The following is an 18,450-nucleotide window of genomic DNA, read 5'->3' as shown; positions in this document are numbered from 1 at the left end:
TTCCTATCAAAACTATCGCTATTCGAACACATATATTCTTTTAAAAGCCGTGGCCACACGGGGCGAAAATTTGCGCGCAAATTTGCACATTAATGCCAAAATGTTTTCGCTTCGTGTGGCAGGGGTAAAAACCCGAAAATTTATGCCGAAATGTCAAACGTATTGTTTTCATCTGTGTTTTGGCCGCTGAAGTTGATTTCCGAATAAATTTTGCAGTTTTTAACGATATTGTTGCTGTTGCTGTTATATTTATATTAAAAATGCAAAAACAATACGAAAAGAACCTACATTTTCGTAAATAAAGCGTTCGATAGCGTCAAGGGTTCAGCGAAAAAGTCCGCGGACGTATAAAAGTTTGACAGCGTGTAAGGGTTAAGCGAAACCGTTTTGGCATTAATTTTTTCGTTTGCGCTAGAGTTTTCGCCCCGTGTGGCCACGGCTAATCATTTTCGATGAAATTGACTTGATTTATATATATATATTTATAGCATTACGCATTTAAATTTCAGACGCATTTTTTTTTGTATATATCGGTTATGGGGTTCTGCATTATAAATTCGAACGATTTTCTTTGAACCTTTAAGCGTTAGCTTATAAGATGTAATTAATTTATTCATCACGAGCTTATCGTTTATATCTATTGTCAGCAATGCACTAAGCGAATTAGCGGTTTGATCAATCCCGTAAAAAAATCAGTCCTACAATGATTTCATCTTGCATGCCCTAACAATCATGTTTCGCTTAATCCGGTCAATCCATGATTAGCATCGCGGTTATCGGACAGATTTATGCAAAGCATCTAAACGCTAACTCGCGACCACGCAGTTTAAACCACAGCCACACGCCATTTTAATCGATCCACAAACCCACCAAAAGCGCGCTGCCATCACTATTCCCTCCCGGCAAGTCATAAATTCGTCTCTTTTGCGTGCCTTCTTTGGCACGCACTCACGCACGCATCGGAACCGCATCGCACACCGCATTCAATCGCAGAACCGCGCAGCGCACCGGGTGTGTGTGGACACTACCACCGCCACCACGGGCGTGCATTGGCTCCACTGACTGGGCCTATAAATGGCGAATCTCAATCAATTCGCTGCGGCATCAATGCGCTGCGGCCGCCCGTTCCTTCGCGATTCACTTTCAATCGTGGGCTTGCCATTGCCAAGACGCGCGACGCCAGAGAGCGCCGTTTAGCCTATCCCACCTCCTCCTACACGCGTGGGATTATGACTTCTCCATCGCATAAACCGCACGGCAGCAGCACCAGCGGCAGCCATCTGCTGGTCACCTTTTTAATCGATCAAAGCTCGGTGGGTGCGAAGGAGAAACTTTTGAGTTGAAAACGTAATCCTCCGTGGTATTAGTTCTCTTTCAAAAGTTTTAGACAGTTGACTTTCGTGAAGATTATCAAAAAATTATCGGTGGCGGAATCTTCTGTGGCAGGTCAAGACCGCTCGTCGGTTGTAGCGCCGGATAAGTAAGTAAGTTGTATAAAAAAATACCGTCGAAAGAACTACTGATCCACTCGCTCGTCGTGTGCCAGAAGAAACATATGTACTACTAGCACCTTGAGCAAGCTCTCTGGAGGTTGGTGGGTAGTTTTGTGCACCCACGTATATGCTAAATGCCGCTCCCCGTTCCAAGGCTTGCGCGTGCCAGACCGGTTCTCGCTCCTTCTGCTGCGAGATCTGTTCCGGTATGTAATCGTTCTTCCCACTAGCTTCGCCTGGTCTTCGCTGGTGCTGCTGAGAGTTTGCATCATTACCTCACCAGCCACCAGCCACCGTTGACAGTCCTGTGGGGCCGCCTACTGTCCACGGAATGTCCAAACTTACCTTGAGATCTTTCGGTTCCGTAAATATTGTTTTTTTTTCCTTTATTTATTTTTGTCATTTTCGTGCTTCCGCGCGCTCGTTGCCAAACCCGTTGTTGTCGTCGCCGTCGTCGTCGTCGCCGTTGTTGTTGTTGTAGTCGTCCGGGGTTTATTTAGGCTCATGATGTTTTTAATGCGTGTGTTCTTTGGGCTTTTTTTGTTTGGGGCAGTAGGGAGTGTTCAGTTAAAACTGGTTATGTGTCCCCTGGGGGAATCTGCGACGCTTCGGCTTCGTTCGTTTGGCATTTACGGGGAGCGTCCGGTGATTCCATCGATTGCTCATGCTCGCGGGTATTTAGCACCTGAAGGAGAGAAGGCTAAGCCTTCCTCGGCTTTGGCTGTGCAAGTTGAATGAGGCACTCACAGCACCAGCAGCAGCACCAGCAGCAGCAGCAGCAAGGCCACCAACACAGGAGGATGATGATGGTTCGGTCCTTTAGCCGAGGGTTTTATGGCTGTTCCGTGTGTCGTTCGCTGTCAGGATTGCCGGGAGTAGCGTCCCGCGTCGAGGCGGAGCCTTTTATTTATGTTTCCGTTTGTAAATTCATTTATGTTTACCGCTTCTTCCTGTTCCGTTGGTTCTCGCTAATACGTAATAGTGTGATTTGTGGGACTTAAAGTAGTTTACGTCGGACGTAAAGAAGTTTTCGGCGGTTGACTAAACAGATCTACGATAAGAGCTTAAGAAACCGGTGTGAAGCAATGAGGAATCTGAATGATTAAGATTCTTAAGAATGTTGAGACTGATGCCTCGGGATCTGAGAATCATTTCGATCGAATGAGGCATTCTGGTTTACGCTAATGCGGTATTTGAATACCCTTGATGTGTATTGCAGTTGTTGATGTGATGATTAAAGCAGATAGTAACACCAAACCCTAGAAACTACAAGCGATACTGTTTACGATTTGCTTGCCAGTTGCTCGATGGCTCATTCACTCTCATGTGATGTGTGGCCATGATTCATCATTTCCAAGAGGGACTGGACTGGCTTGGACGTTTTATGTTCTGCGAATCGCCATCGATTATTAGCGCAAATCGACGCAAATGATGCGGCAACAATTTACCAGGCGAGGCCAGACAGCAGTAGTAGCAGCCGCAGGGTGTTTAAAACCGCGGACTCTCGAAACGTGTACGATTGTTGGGGGAACGCGCGGCACAACCTCTAACTGCTGCTCTGCACTGCGCGTAACATATGCAAGGGACGCGTGCGACACACACACACACACACACACACTCTCGGGCCTCGTTTGCACCGCATCGCCTCGTTTATGTCTCTTATGCTGTGTGTGACCTAGTTATACCCTTCAAATCGAAGGTGCCCCGATTTGCTTCCAAGTAGTAGTAACATGTAACATGTAGCAGCAGCAGCAGCAGCAGCAGCATACCTTTTGGTGCCCCCTCGCCAGAGAGCAAGGAAGCAGAACAACAGCGCCCCCAACCCCTCTATATATGGAGGTGGTGACCAAACCCCGTTCCCCGTTCAGGGTCTATTGGTTTTCATCTCGCATCGAACCTTGCGCTCTCGATGAGTATTGATGAGTATAGAGACGGTGTCAGGTGTGAGCGTCATCAATCGGTTACCGATATGTGTGATGGTGTGTGCGTGTGTTTCAATGTAGTGTTACCGGGCATTACTTGGCGAGAACGAGGTTTACTACTAATGACCCACATAGCCGCCGCCCTCCGGGTCGCGTGGGTTGGGATCTCTACCCGGGGTGGATAGCGACCGAGAACCCTTGCAGCACAAGACACTGTGTTCGTGCGTGTGCATGTGTGTGCGAGAGAGAGCGCATGGCAAACGTCATTGCTAGCCTGGCGCGCTCGTGGAGCTCTCGTGGTTATGCTGCTGCCGCCAGAAGAAGGCTCCACATAACACGTCACTAAACTAAGGTGCCCTCCAAAGAAGCATACCAGCATTCCCCCCTTTTTTGGGCCGCATACCATTACATAAAAAGAGCTAGCTCTCTCGCATAAGCTCCCGGCCCCCCCGGTCGCCACCGTTTGCGCTATGCGCGTTTCTTGTTCGCCAACCGCCAACCAGAGTCTGACCAACACACAGACACACACACCACCAGCCTGGCTATGCGCGCGTGATACCCGGGAAAGAGCAGCACGGAGTTGAGTTTGTGTATTTGTGTGTTTTTGTGTGATTGTTGTGTGATGTGCTCTGCTCTCTGCTCTCTCTCCCAGTCTCTCGCACGCTCTCCAGTTTAGCTACCAAAACCACGTGGACCCCCACACAAAACCAAAGGGTTCTCACTCTCTCCGCACTCCGAGCGCGAACATCAACAATTCGTCGCTGACCAAACGAAGCCAACAAACAACAATCGCCTCCGTAAAGCAATAGGGGGAGTGCCATGAAGGAAGAGAGAGAGAGAGACACTCAGAGAGCCGAGCAGAAAGAGAGAAAGAGAGACAGAGAGTGAAACGGCTGCGGTAGAAATCGTCAGCCAACCTTGAGCTACTATCTCGCGCATTGCTTTGCTGCTGCACAGCCGCATTCGAAACCGAGCGAGACCGAGCGCTCTGGGCTCCAGCTGATACCACCGACCGACAAGGGGGGGGGGGGGAATGTGTGCGGAGAAGCTTTCGAAGGTGACTCGCACAATAGAGAGAGAGAGCGAGACTGAGCGCGGTGGACATCAGAAGTCACGACGGAGAGAGAGAGAGAGCTCACGCGTGGCGCCTAGCACGATGGCGAACCACCAAGCGAGCAGAACTCGCCGCCGGTTCTTGTTGGAAAACGGGGGAATGGAGGCGCCAGCTGCGGCGGCGGCGGCACCACAGCGCGAGTTCGCCATACTGCGTCAAGTTGACGGTTGCGCAACGCCTTTGCCAAACCCGCAGCGCCCTGTTCTGCTGCCCGAGAGAGCCCCGGGATCGCGACACGCGCGACACTCACGCCGCCGACGACGACGACGACGACGACGCGGAGGTTGTTCTCCGCCCGTGGGTTGCCAGGATAGAAATGTCACTTTCCGGGGACGCTTTTGAAGGTAAGGTGAGTTACAAAAGGCCGCGAAGCGTGTGTGTGTGTGTGTGTGTGTCGATGCGAGATTCGCCTTGGGACAACCAGGGGGAGGAGGCCGCCGCCACTACTGCTGCATGACACTAGTCACGGCACTCAGCCCGCCTTTCGGTCACTCGAAAGAATGGTGTGTGTGGTCCGTCGTCGTCGTCGCCATCGTCGTCGTTGTCGTGCCACCTTTTTTGAGAGTTTGAGCGGAGTGCACGCGCGGAGTGGACAACACACCAGCAGCAGCAGCAGCAGCATCAGGGGTGGTGGGTTTCGGGGTTCAGGCAGCCAACCAGCCAGCCAGCTAGCCAGCAAGCACAAACCTGCCTCACTCACATTCACTTGATCGTGTCGTTCGCGTCGTCGTCGTCGTCGTCGTCGTCACTACCATTGTCGTCACCATTCCGTCACACGCACTTTTCTAGTGTGTCCCATGTAGGTGGCCGCGCGCGCGCCACTCACCACACACGGTCTCTCTCTCTCCTTTCTGTTCCCTCTTCATCATCATCCCCATCGTCACCGTCCATCCCCCGTCATTCGTGTCCGCGCATTCCGCGTATCGTATTCCGGTTTCCGTGTTCGCCGAGTGACAGAACCAGAACCAACCGTCTGCCAGCCAGTCAGCCAGTCAGCCAGCTAGGTGCGCGATTCCCGGGATATCATTTGTCGCAACCACTCTTCCCCCTCCCCGCTAGGAATCATCCCCAATATTCATCCACCGCTTCTCTCTGTGTGTTCGATTCCGTCCTGATCCCTGATCCAGTGTTCGTCAGTTCGTTCTCCTCAGTAAGTGGTGCTCCAATGGTCAAAACACAACCCAGTTTCAACTGTGACTCCTGTGAAACCTAGCGTGTGATTGATTGGTGGTAATTCGCGGGTCTGTTCTGGTAATGTGTACTAGCTCGCGCGCGCCTGTGTGTGTGTGTGTTTTCGACGCATCTGCCGCAGACCACATTTTCGCCGACAAACGGTGACAGCGACATAACCAGACACAACAGAAGGCGTTACGTTATTGACCTACCGCCGTCTTCTCCGGCCTGGTCACTCCTTGGTTTTACCATCCCTCACTCTTCTCTCTCTCTCTCTCTCTCTCTCTCTCTCTCTCTCTCTCTCTCTCTCTCTCTCTCTCTCTCTCTCTCACTGGTTTCTTTCTCTCGAAGCCCGAAACTCGATCCATTGCGCTCTTTGTCGCACTTTTTGTGTCGCACTCTCCGATGTTCCACTTCAATCCTCTCCGGTCTCTCGTGTGTGTGTGTGCGTCTGTGTGCGGGCGTTTGTGTGTTCCGCTTTCGGACTAGGGTTCGGGCCGCATTCTTGAGCGGCGGGAGGGGGGTAGGAACCACACATAACCGACCAACCTGATGAGGGCCGAGGGACCATCAAAACATTATGCCCATTTCGTCGTCACCTGCACGCCACATATTAGTGTTGTCACCCCCGTAGTAGTGCTCTGCTAGTGGTGTTCCGCATTGTAGTGGCGGCCGATTGCCATTCGAAGGTGGGCTTGCCGTAGGGCAGGACACTTCCGGCCAATCAGTCGCCAGTCCAGTCACTGTTTGAAACGTCAAAGTTTTGTTGCTGGAACTACCGCAGTATTGTAGTGTGGTGTGCACTGTCGCAACGTTCCAGTGACACGACCGCGTTCAGGTGCTCCCCCGTGTACTCCGTGTCTCCATTATGGCCCCCCACACACACACACACACACACACGCGCGCGCATACGTGCTACATACAAACCCACGAAATCCAGATCGATCGAACTCCAAGGACGACCGAGTATGTTTGTGTCCGTTTCTGTGTGTGTGTGTGTGTGTGCGTGTGCCAAACGTCGAACATAGTGTCGATGGTGGTGCGCTAGTGTGACGTAAGGAAGAGATAGCTCGCGCTCAAGTGACAGCAAATGTCCCCGAATGTCGATTCGATATGACATTGCTGTAACGACACAACAGCAACAACTGGTGCTCTTCCTCTCTTTTTTTTCAGGGCAAACAACACAGTGACAAGGGTGTAGGGTGTTGTAGGGTTCCTCATTCAACACCAATCCCATGCATAATGCATTCATTGTGATAGTAGAAACACTCACGATCACGCGATCATTTCATAGTAGCGATCGCCAGTGTGGTATATAAGCATATAATTCGTCCGCGCGTGTGTATGTGTGTGTGTGTACATGTGTGTGTTCATTGTGTTCTGAGGACGAAACCACGGTCGGGCCGCGGGACCTTCCAGCACCAAAATCGATCTAACCAACTGTTCCGCCCGACAACAACGGGGTTGCGCTCCTGGTCGGTCACGCATCGTCAGCAGCCTCATCAGCAGAGCCTCATCGTCACATCACCAGCGTCACACTGGAGTCCTTCCTAGTCAACGGCGGTGGTAGCCAACGTAAGCAGACACAAACATACAGAGACAAACAAACACGCATACATACACACACACACAACACCTAATGTCAAAGCAAACTTGTTCCGTTTTCGCTTTCCATTTTATGATTGCGCTGCATTGGATTTTTGTGCTCCATTAGCGAGATACTCACATTGATACGTACACACATACATTCGAGCGTGCGCGCGGCGCGTGTGTTCCAGGAAGTGCAGACAAACATGATCATGATTTTTAACGCCTTTGCGGACGACCATCATCGATTGTCTATTGTACCATTCTTTATTCGTTGAGCTCGCGATTAATTTGTGGCAGCATATTTTATGTTTTCCAATCTTCGTACTCTTCCCCTGCTCCATTACTTGCATCCTTTCTTCGGGCTTTGTGTGTTGGTTTGCTTGTGTGTTGGTCGCTCAATATTCGCTCATCGTTACCGCTAATCGAAGGAAAAATCCAGAAAGCCTCGATTTATGCTCAATCCGAAGGGAAGGAGATCCCGATTAAACGCTTCCCAAATTGTGCTCCCCAAACCCTATTACACACACATACACGCAGCAATTTCGGTCTGCACAGCTGCTGTCAATAGCACCGTTGTCCACACCATATTCTCTATACCGCCCCGCAATGAGTACCGCATTATAGCGCGGATGAGTCCTGCCTCGAGCGACTGAGCCCAGGACTGAGCCGGTAGACGGTGTATATGTTCCTCCGTTTAAGCCTGATGCGTGTATGTGTGTGTGTGTGTGTGTATGTGTGGAGAGAATGCAGTGACACTCTCGGAATTAGTGGAGCTAGTCCAAACCGATGCCAAAACACAAAAATATGCCAGCGTGTCCCCGGGGGTAGTTTATCCTGGGCACTCATGGAGGCGCATTATCCCTCATACGATGGAGGTCACTCCGAGTCCGTCTACCCGAGGGTGCTCGAAATCTACCGATTGTGCGACCTTCCTCTCCCCTATGATGGAGCTGAGTGGCATTTGGCGCACGTGGCGATTCTGTTCTCCGCTAGGGAGGAAAAAAAAAATGAGTAGATGAGAACACCCCTCGGTGTACGTGTATTAGTGCTACGACCTAGCCCGAGCGGCAAGGACTTCAAACGCGATGTCCTGATTTTACCTCGTGCGCCTTGCGCTCTCTCTCTCACTCTCTTTTGTGCTCTCTCTCTCTCTCTCTGTCTCCCTCTCACTGTCTCTCTGTCTCATCCAACTGCGGCAAAAGTGTGTTGCATGATGATGGCCCGAAACACGGTGTTGGTCCCCACGGTTGTTGGTCTTCGTTGGTTCATCAGCTGTTTTGCGGCAAATCACGGATACAGCACCCACCGTACCATACTACTCTCACTCCCGTGGGTGCTCGGCGGTTTCCGGCACTCACGATGGTGGCTCGGAAATCGGAACTGGAGCACTGGCGCACCAGCAGCCAGCAGCCCAGCACCGCAGAGCGAGCAAAAATGTGGATGCGATCGAAAGGAAATCGAATGGAAAGCATCGTCTCTCCCCTAACACCACACTTTGCCACCCTTGCCTACCCCCTCCCCCCCGAGGTGCTGTGTTGTGCCCCATGCGAGGTCATCGCTGTCATTGTGGTGCCCTAGATAGGACACCCATTTCGTTGACCCACTCGCCCACCCACGTTGCCGTTGCGACTGTGTGTCCCCTCTTCCACCCTTTAGAATTGTCGGGATCGTTGCATTCCAGAGAGACATAGGGCGAGAGATAAAGAGAGAAAGAGAGAGAGAGTGAGAAAGTGGTGATTCCATTGATGTAACGCCCGCAGTGCGCGATTGCGGGATTGTTTGAAGTGATGTAACGTGTTCAAAGGCGAAATGGGGTCCTCGTTCGCTCCTGCGGGGGTAGGATGGTGACTGTTCGATGTTTCTATCGTGGCCCATTTTTTCTTCTGTTTTTTTTTAATGGTTCTGCTTGCTATCTACAGTTCATCTACACCAACGCGTTGCGATACTTCCATTTGTCACCATTTGAGGTAGTCTGGGTTTAGGACAGTTCACTGGTTCCTAGCTGCTCCTTATAATAATTCACATATTATCGTTAGGGGGTGCACTTTATTGCAATTGAATATATTGAATCCTTCATTTATTTGTAATTAGTAATACAAGGAGGATTATCAAAGTTCCATCATGACTGAATGCTTATGTTTGGATAAATTTGGGCAAAACATGATAGAAATATTGAGTTTAAACAATCATATGGGATTCATCAATTCCTGCCATTATGTACTACCTGTCTAGAGCGAAGAAAATTCAAACTGTATTTTGCGATAATGACTTAACTGATCACGGGTGAATGATGATTAAAGCTTTCGCGGTTGATTTAAATGCGTTTGTATTTTGCTTAATGTACGATTCTATTTTTACAAACGGTTGAGCTGTTTTGTCAACGAATAGATCGGTGTACCCTCGTCCCGCCATTATGTGATGATCTGTTTTGGCTTATGACACGTCGTCTCTGTGCAACCCACCCACCCCCCTACCGAACCTTCCTATGGTCCCCCCAAGATAAGAAACGTTATGTACGTTCTGTGTCAGAGCCGCCGTGTGAAAGCGCTGACCCAGTAGCTGATAACAACGTGCGTGTTCTGTGTGAGCCTGCTTGTTTGTTGTATGAAATATGCGCTCGCTTTTAAATGTTGAATGGGCCCCAGTGTGGAGAACGTCGTTGGCCACCGAATTGGCGTACTTCATAACGGGAACTCGTATATTCAACGTGTACGCGCGACACACACGACTGATAAGCAACGAAATGCTAGTTCGAATGGGGTGGCGTGTACTGTAGAGGAGGAATGGTTTTTGCACACAAACCTCTCGCCATTTATGTTTGATAGTCGAACAGTTCCCGTCATAAATGTTGGCAAAAAGTGTTCGAAATTGAAAAACGGGGCCCCGGCAGGGGTCTTATCGGCCGTGCGTGTTACGCTTGATAAATTAATCTACTCGTCTTTTATGCGTTTATGCTTGTGGGGTGTAGTTGTACGCGAAATGGTTTGCGAAAGCGCTCCCCCGATTGGTCGCGGGCTGGCGGCTCATAAACAGCAGTCCCACCGCTACCGCGCGTCTCTAACGATTTTTTTCCTAATCGGAGGGAGGAGGGTTCAACCCATCTGACATGGGATGGTGCATTGTTTGCTGGCGGTGACGGACGGGGTGATGATGGTCGGTCGGTCTGCTTGGCCAACTTCCGTTTTCGGTTTCATTCGATGCCCCCCTTTTTCCACCGTTGTGCAACTTCTCTGTCTTGTCCATTCTTTCGATCGATCAACCTTTGCTTTGCGCCCACTGTCGTCGGTTCTTGGGGTGGTGGCGCGCAAGGCAAGATGAAAACCCAAACCCTCGGATCATCTGAGATCATTCGTCTGCTGCTGCTGCTGTCGCTGCTGCCGAGCGTTCACGTTCGCTACAGTGCACGAGACGAAAGCGAACATACTCGTACATTTGTCCGTCAAACCAACTCCGAACGACAACACAATAATGCTGGTACGGTTGCTATGCTACTGCCACTGACTTCTGCTACATGCATGTGTCTCTCGAGTGCAACCAGTTCCTTCGATTGCTCAACGGAATGTCATCCAAGGTGGTCTCTGGTGGTGCACTGTGGATTGCTGCTGCTGCTGCAGCGGTGTGCGATTGTTATGCGATGGCCGGGTGTTGAGGGTCGCCTAGCCTCAGAACTATGCGCAAATCGACCGAGGAACACCACCGAGGTTGCATGTAAGGCAGTCACATCGTTGCTGGTGCTGCTGTTGTTCACCTTCGGAAGTACATCGAAATTGCGTTCAACTCCGTGTATGTGTGTGTGTGTGTGTATCTGTTGCTACATCCACTGGCCACTACTCGTGATTCTAGTGACCATATAAGCGACGAAAAAGCGAGGGTTGCAATGAATGGTACCAATGCACACCAAACGGTAGTACCAAAAAGTTTCTTTAAAACCCCTGCGCGGGGCCCTCTCTCTTATGCGATTCATAAATAATGTTGACACACCCCTTAATCAACATAAGTGTAAGCGCATCCATCGAGCATATTTAATTTTTGAGCGACAATGAGCGAAACTACCGAAAGCGCGATGATTTGTTGATGGGGGAGGAACGATCCTCTTCGGTTGGAAGCAACCTTTTTGGTGCAACTTTGGCGTAGTGCACATCGCGGCCACAAGTATGGCCACGCGACGTGTCAAACGCGCCTCGAGTGTGATCGTGCGTGAAGAAGACTCAAGTGCGCGGCGGCGGCGGCGGATGGCGTTTTAGCAACGGGGAGAGGATACGGGTACGGGGTGGTGAATGCTTAAACGTCTAAACGCCCCAATAGTTGACCAATTAGTTTCCCTTCGTAATTGCCGATGGCGCACGATCGATCACCGGACAGCGGAGCGCAGCGTGCGCACGAAGAAGCATTCATTAGTGTGAGCTGCTCCGATCGTTCGTCCAGAGTTCGTCGCTTCAACACCATCTCTCACCTCACCTTCCACCACCTTCTCGCGATACGCCTTCTCGCTGCGATGCGATGATGATTGTGTAAACAATCCGCTCGGCTATGGCTCTTTCACACACCAACAACATCCAACAACAAGTGTCGCTAGAAGCTGCTGCTCTGCTCTGAAGAAGAACCCCCCGGGCCCGTGCTGTGGTGGTCTGTGGGTGTGACGTGTCAGCTGACAACCACCGCGGTGTCAGCGCGTTTGCTGCTCCTCCAGAGCACCAGACCCAGACCCAGACCGCCGCCTCGTTCAATCGAAAGGGTATTTTGGGGCCTGCGACACACTACTCACACACACACACACATATGCACACTCGCCACGTACGCCGCATACTTGATAACCACAACCTCCTCTTCCGTGATAGAGGCATGGGCTGGGCACACGATCGATGCTTCTGCGCTCAGATCGTTTCGAACCCGAATTCGAACCCATGCTCGAATTCTCGGGGTTTGGCATTCATTCGGTTCCGCGGTACCGTACACCGCGATCCGCGGCTTCCCTTCTGCTTATCACCAACCACCACCAACCCTTATCAACGAACGCGCGACCCCAAAAAGGCGAATGGTGGATGATTGGGTGTTCGATCGGTTCTTCGGCACGGCCGATTGGTGGTAGAAGCCTCGTTAGCCAACAACAACCCATCTTCGGCTTCGGCTTTTAATCCCATCCGCCCGTGCAGTGCAGACTGACGTTCGTCGTTCTGCCTGCCCGATTTCCTTCCTGGAGTGATAAAGTGATCCAAAGCGTAGGAATAGACGTGGCGGTGGGGGAGGGCGCGGGGGGTAGGAGGGTCATCGTGACACTTGGTGACGGTGCGGTGCCGTGACGATAACAACGGGGCTGGGTAAAACCCGAACGAGACTGGGCTCTGTGGGGAGTCGTCTACTGTTGTTCCTCCTCCCAAGCCCCAAGCCATCTCTTTCTCGCTCCCGCTCCCGCTGGTCTCTTTCTTTCTCCTTCTCTTTCGCTTTCAACCCCATGGCGGCGTTCTGTGTGCGCGCGCGATCGGGTATATAGAGATGGTGCGACGGATATAGTGTGTGTGGCCCGTTGGGCGAGAGCGAGAACGCGCACGAATGGTGGGGGGTAGGGAGGAGGTTTGCGTGTCCGTCCCGTCGTCCCACCCGCCGATCGCCGCGCCACTCTTGAGTGCGGTGCGCAGCCGAAGCGAGCCGAGCCCGGACTGGACGCAACCGAACACCACCACCGCACACACCGACGATGACGACGACGACTACGGCGACGACGACGACGATGCTGCTGCTGCTGTTGTTGTTGCCGTTGCCGCTGATGATGAGAGGGCGGCGTCCACAGCGAGGGTCCCCCGATTGTCAGTTTCAGTCCAATATCGGTCGTGAATAGAAATAGACAAAAAGAGAGTTTCGCAGAAAGCAGCGCCACGACAGTGTCCGTGTCCGTGTCCGCGCTTCGTCGCTTCCATCTTCTTCATTCCATCCGCGTACGTGTGTGTTGGTGTGTGTGTGTGTGCATTCCCCGGAGTGTGTTCTATTTTACTCCTTAATTGTCAATCGGACGAGTCCTGCCAAATGTAGCGTCGTTAGTGTTGGCGCTCGGCGATAGTAGACAGCCAAACGTTATCCGCTGACGATCACTACTACTACGTCCTCACGCACGCACGCACTTCCCAAGAATCGACGCGTCAAGTGCGCACCACGTTTTCGGGGGGTTCAGACTTAAGGGAGCAAGTTTGTTCTTGTTCGTCCCTGGACCGAGGTTGTGTATCGTTGTCGTTGTTGAGCCGTTCTGGGGCTGCCAACGTCAACAAGTGTCAAAATGGCTTGTTGGTGTGTCTACTAAGTAGCTCGCTCGACTCGCGCACGATCCCTCTCTCTCTCTTTCTCTCTCTCTCTCTCTCTCTCGATCTGCTTGGGTATTGTTACTCTTCCTGTTGTGTTCGCTCCAGGGGCGACACTTTATGGATTGTTTATTTGTTCAGTGTATACAGTGTACTGCTTCGTGTCTGTGTGTCTGTGTGTGTGTGCCGTTCGTAGTAACCAAAGCGTTGCGATCATTGCGTTACGCATTGCGTTAGTATCTCGCCAGTACTAACGATGCTCGCTGCTTCCGTTCGAATCTCCGTTTAGCTTCTTCCGATCGTACCGATCTCCCACACTTTGCTGCAGACTTCATAAGCGAGCAAGCAAGCTAGTCAGTCCTGTTTGTTCCTGGAAGCGATCGGGTGGAAAAGTGGTGCACCCGCAGCGAACATTCCGTTGGCATTCCGCTCCTCGATCCTAGTGATAATCCCCGTTAAAGCTTTGCTTGTTTAGTTTTATTCGTGCCTTGTGTGCCCGTGTTGTGAGTGTGGAGCAGTAGCAGCAGCAGCAGCAGCAGCAGCAACAACAACAACGTGCAACCTGCAGTCGCACAGTGAATGAAACGACACAAATCCGCCATTTTCCACCTGCATTAACCGAATCGAACGGGTGCCGCCCCCCACCTCACGAGTGCTAGAATGGATTCGCAGCTGCTGGCATATTTTCTGCAAAGTGAGTCCCGCGCAACCTTCCCACACCCCCACATTACATATACACTGTTTTGATAATACCTTTCGGATGCCAGCCTTACTAATCTTCCGCTTTCCTGCCGCTGTTCTACTAACAAGAACGGAGCATTTCGTACAAAACAACAAAAAGTGCCACGACGCACGGTGGCGACAGCATCGGGCTCTACAACCCATTCGCGCACACAACATGCCTGGTCTGGCCTTGCTGTGGCCACGTATCAGCTCGTCATTCATACTCCGCGTGCACCAACAACCACCACCGGGATGTATGGCGGGCGCGCGCGCGGCATTTGTTGCTCCCCTAATGTTGTCATTGTCGGTCGCGAGATGATAAGCGAGCCGGGAGAGAGGAGAAAAAGTATATGGCGGTGATGGCGGTTGTGTAGTGCCCGCGGCGTGGAGAACAACATCTGTGCGTGTGGTGTATGGTAGCGGCCGGTTGCGGTGCTTCTCTTTGTGCCCCGTGCTGCTGCCCTACCGCCGTGGACTCCAACCATCGAGTTCAGAGTTTGCTGCGTGGCTTCTTTCGTTCGTTCGTTCGGTAGCGGTTTGTTGTTTGCGACAGCACATGTGTTGTTCGATTGATGAAACTGATCAACATTTCTCTGTCTGCGTACAACCCCCCAAAATGCGGGATGTTCGATATAGAGAGTGTCATATCGTGTCAGCTCTGGAGTGTGATGCTGTACTAAATTTCGAGGCGCATCTATTATTTCAAATGCGGCGTCCCCAACTCCCAAGAGGCGCTATCCTGCCTTTAGTAATGATGATAATTTGTGAAATCATACCCAAGCATCATCATCACCACACGACGACGACCGCGACGACGATGGTGGAAGGGTGTTTTGTGGTTGTATGAGGCGTGAAATATGGAGCTCACTTCCTGTGACAGAGCGCGCGAGCGAGCGTCTGGTTGTTGTTTTTTTTTTGGAGATTCTACTTTCGCGGCACAGTTTAACCACAAACCGATTGGAGCAACAGCATAATGCACGCACGTTTAGCTTCTGCCCCCTCCCCGTTTTGAGCTGTGTTTCCGCTGGATAAGCCTCTCGGAAGTGAACAAGCAATGGTTCCAGCAGCTATCACTCTCTCTCCCCTGTTTCGCTGTCTTTCTGAGACCTTTTTGAAACCTTCAGAGTTTTGAATTTCATTTTGGAAGAACCAAAACGAACAAAACCCATTAACCTCCCACTAGTAAGCTCGGGTTTAGCAAAGAGCAGCTCCCCTTTGGCAGAGAATTTGAAATTTGGAAACCCCCCCCCCCCCCCCCAAAAAAAAAAAAACCCCTCTTCCATTAATGTGTTTCTAACGGCGAATCCATTTTAAAAAATGGCTGGTCGATTTGTGTGTTTTTTTTTGCTTCAGTACCTTATAAAAACCTCCCCCCTAAACCCCCGCCGCGCATTTGTGCGACACACAGACGAACCAGTTCTTCCAACTCCTACCAAAGTGTGTGTGTGTGTGTGTGTATGTGTGCCTGTTCTCAATTCTTTGGTCAGCAGCAGCAGCAGCAGCAGCAACCGAGCCACATATGGTTAAATCGTGTGTGACAATCGGGCACACAGAGCGATCCTCCATCGCGATCCAAACACCACCACCACCACTTTCGCTCTAATCGGGGGCCGCCTCCACCATTCCTCCCGGGGACAACACCCCTTTCGTCGTCTTGCTTTCGATCGGTCGTCGCACGATCGTCACACAAGCACGCGCGCTCCTCGCTCTTGCGCTCTCGCTCTCGCGCACCAACCAACCGGTCCGTTCATCATCATACGGCACCACCGCCACCACCACGACAACGACGCATCTTCACTTCACGGCCACTTTGGCTCTGGATGGTTGGTTGGTGCGCGCCCCTCAAAGCATAAGCTCTCCCGAGCCCGGTCTGCGTGTGTGTGTGTGTGTGTGTCGCGACAATCCGATTCGATCCACGGAGCAGATGTGCCGAAATGCAAACGCACTCTCCTCTGCAGCACCACCAGCAGCAGCACCAGCAGCAAGAGTTAGCTCGCTCGGGGGGCTGGGAAGGCCCCGATTCTTTACATTTGAATATTTAAATATTCAAACATCTTCTGCCCACTACCAGCACCAAGCACCACCTCCTCCTCCTCCCAACCGTGTCAGAGCGTCTTCGGGTTTATGCTGTGAATTAGTTTTTTTTATTTTCTTTCTTCTTCTGTTATTCCGCGTTGTTCCCTCGTTTTGTTGCTCTTTCATTTTCTTCTTGTCGAATAAACGATCGAACTCCGCGCGCGCTTTTGTTGCTGTGAGGAGAGAGAGAGAGAGAGGAGCCATTGGGGTAAAGGGCAGCGGCAGGGTAGAGCGCTCATTCCGGGAGGCGAATGAAGCTTTAATGGTTTTAGCTGCGTTGGCACTCTGATGAAGTTAGTTAGTTATGTGGAGACAAATATGATACGGTCCCGGGGAACCGAAATATGAATGTCTGGCCCAACCAAGCAGAAGGCGTCCCGGCGACAGCAGAAAGCGATTAAAACCATAATCGGGTCTTCAAATGGCTCCTCTGAAACCAACATCCCTCTCTTTTGACGTTGAATCGATCGGTATAAAACTCCTCGACGTTATCGCCGAGAGTTTTTAGGGACGTTCGCGCTACCATCTTCCATCCTCCTGCCAGTCGCGTTATCGACAAAATGTTTATTTCGGGAATTGGACACGACGATGATGATTAGTGTGGTTGTCGTCGTCGTATCTGGGATCTGGGCGTGTGTGTTCGTGTGGGCTTCACTTAAGACGATCACCAAAAGCACATGCTGCTTTCTGATCGCTGCTTCTGAAAAAGATGCTTTCTGATCGCTAATCGTTAAACTTTATGCTCACTGCTGTCCACCGCGACACCGAAACATAGTAGAGGCCCTGGAAGTATGCTTTCGTACCACGAGCAGAGAATTCCTCATATTTTTTTTCCCCCACATACAATAAACGAAAAAAAAAACTCCGAAACAACAGTAAAGCAAGCAAACCACGCAACACAACATATTCCCCTTGACCGCAAGAACACACCCACTCCTCGTCTCGCCATTCCACCATCGTGGCAATGGTCGTAATCCACCAGCGAGGCTTGTTTCGGTGTTTCTGCAATAAAATGTATAATCGTCTCCTTCCACCGCTGCTCGCGTGTTCGCTTTGTCAGCAGCAGCAGCAGCAGCACGGAGGGAGCATAGCAGCTGGTGGTGCCGCTGAATGCTGTCCAGCAATGAGCTGCATAACGCGTTGTGATCACGTTTAGAGGGTTTATTCTTGCTCGATTTCTATCCTTCGCTCTTGGCTTCGCTCTCGGGAACCTTCCGATCCCCCGGGAAGATAATAAAATTTGGCAGCTTTCTTGTCAAAGAGAACGAGAGAAAAAGAAGGCAAGAAGATACTCGCTCCGCCATACTCCAACTCGCCCTCCAACCACCGAACGCGGCTAATGAAGATGAAAACCAAATTTGCATTCTATGCTCTTCCTTCACTCGCCTGGTGGTGGTGGAGCAGGATTTTCGGAATGTTAGTATCGCGCTTGCGGAAAGTTTCGTTGGACGACGAGGAGAAACATGGGAAAGAGAAACACTCCCCCTCACGCTGCTACCCTCTCCAGTGTGCTCCACTTTGGACTCTGCCAGCGATAAGCTCGTAGCAGGGGAAAAAACGGGTTTGTTGTCGCTCGACGCGGTCACCGGTCGCTGTCCTCCGGTCAACCGTTGGCATATATCGATGGGGCACGCATCGCTCGATCTCGGTTTAATAATCGGAATGTTAATGCGCCGAATGCAGGTTGACACCAGGTCGAACGCCATGTTCACCTTGAGCTTCTTCTCTGGCGAGCAGTTCGAAGAGAAGCTGCTGCTTAATGTTTGTTGCTGCACGATGAAGCTACTCTTGTTGCACAACATTGCATCGAATAATAGATATGCTTTAGGATCAGGATCAGCCGAATGGTGAAACACGGGAGGGGTGGGTGGGCTATTTAATGCTCACATGTCATTGCCATCTTGAAATGTGCTCATGCTCCTAACCCACCCTGGTTTAACATTTTATTGAAGTTCGAAAACCACTTTCTCGTACCAGTGCGAGCAGAACCTTCGCAGCTAATCACGTGTTGTGTGCCCACAGCCCATCCAATCCATAAATCATCGACCGTTGAGGAAATGATTGGATTC

General features: G+C 51.2%; 1 protein-coding gene across 16 annotated transcripts in view; it reads left to right on the top strand.

The window, feature by feature from the left end:
- LOC125947916 (RNA-binding protein Pasilla) overlaps window positions 1–18,450 on the top strand; it is a 94,492-nt gene that overhangs the window by 27,489 nt on the left and 48,553 nt on the right. For 4 of the 16 annotated variants that reach the window (XR_007468538.1, XM_049673452.1, XM_049673456.1 and 1 more), the window contains exon 1: window positions 5,990–7,277. The exons of 9 other annotated variants lie outside the window; for them this stretch is intronic. Coding sequence is in view for 2 of the 7 variants with exons in the window: in XM_049673466.1 (XP_049529423.1) it covers window positions 14,243–14,276 (34 nt within the window). In the remaining 5 variants the exon portion in view is untranslated. Of the gene's footprint in view, window positions 1–5,989; window positions 7,278–13,238; window positions 14,277–18,450 lie in introns of those variants that run through there. 3 more of the 16 variants (XM_049673466.1, XM_049673465.1, XM_049673453.1) reach the window with 2 other exon arrangements.

Source organism: Anopheles darlingi, chromosome 2 (genome assembly GCF_943734745.1).
Source record: "Anopheles darlingi chromosome 2, idAnoDarlMG_H_01, whole genome shotgun sequence".
NCBI lineage: Eukaryota > Metazoa > Arthropoda > Insecta > Diptera > Culicidae > Anopheles > Anopheles darlingi.
The sequence above is the reverse complement of the archived record's forward strand: the minus strand, read 5'-3'. Positions and strand labels throughout refer to the sequence as shown.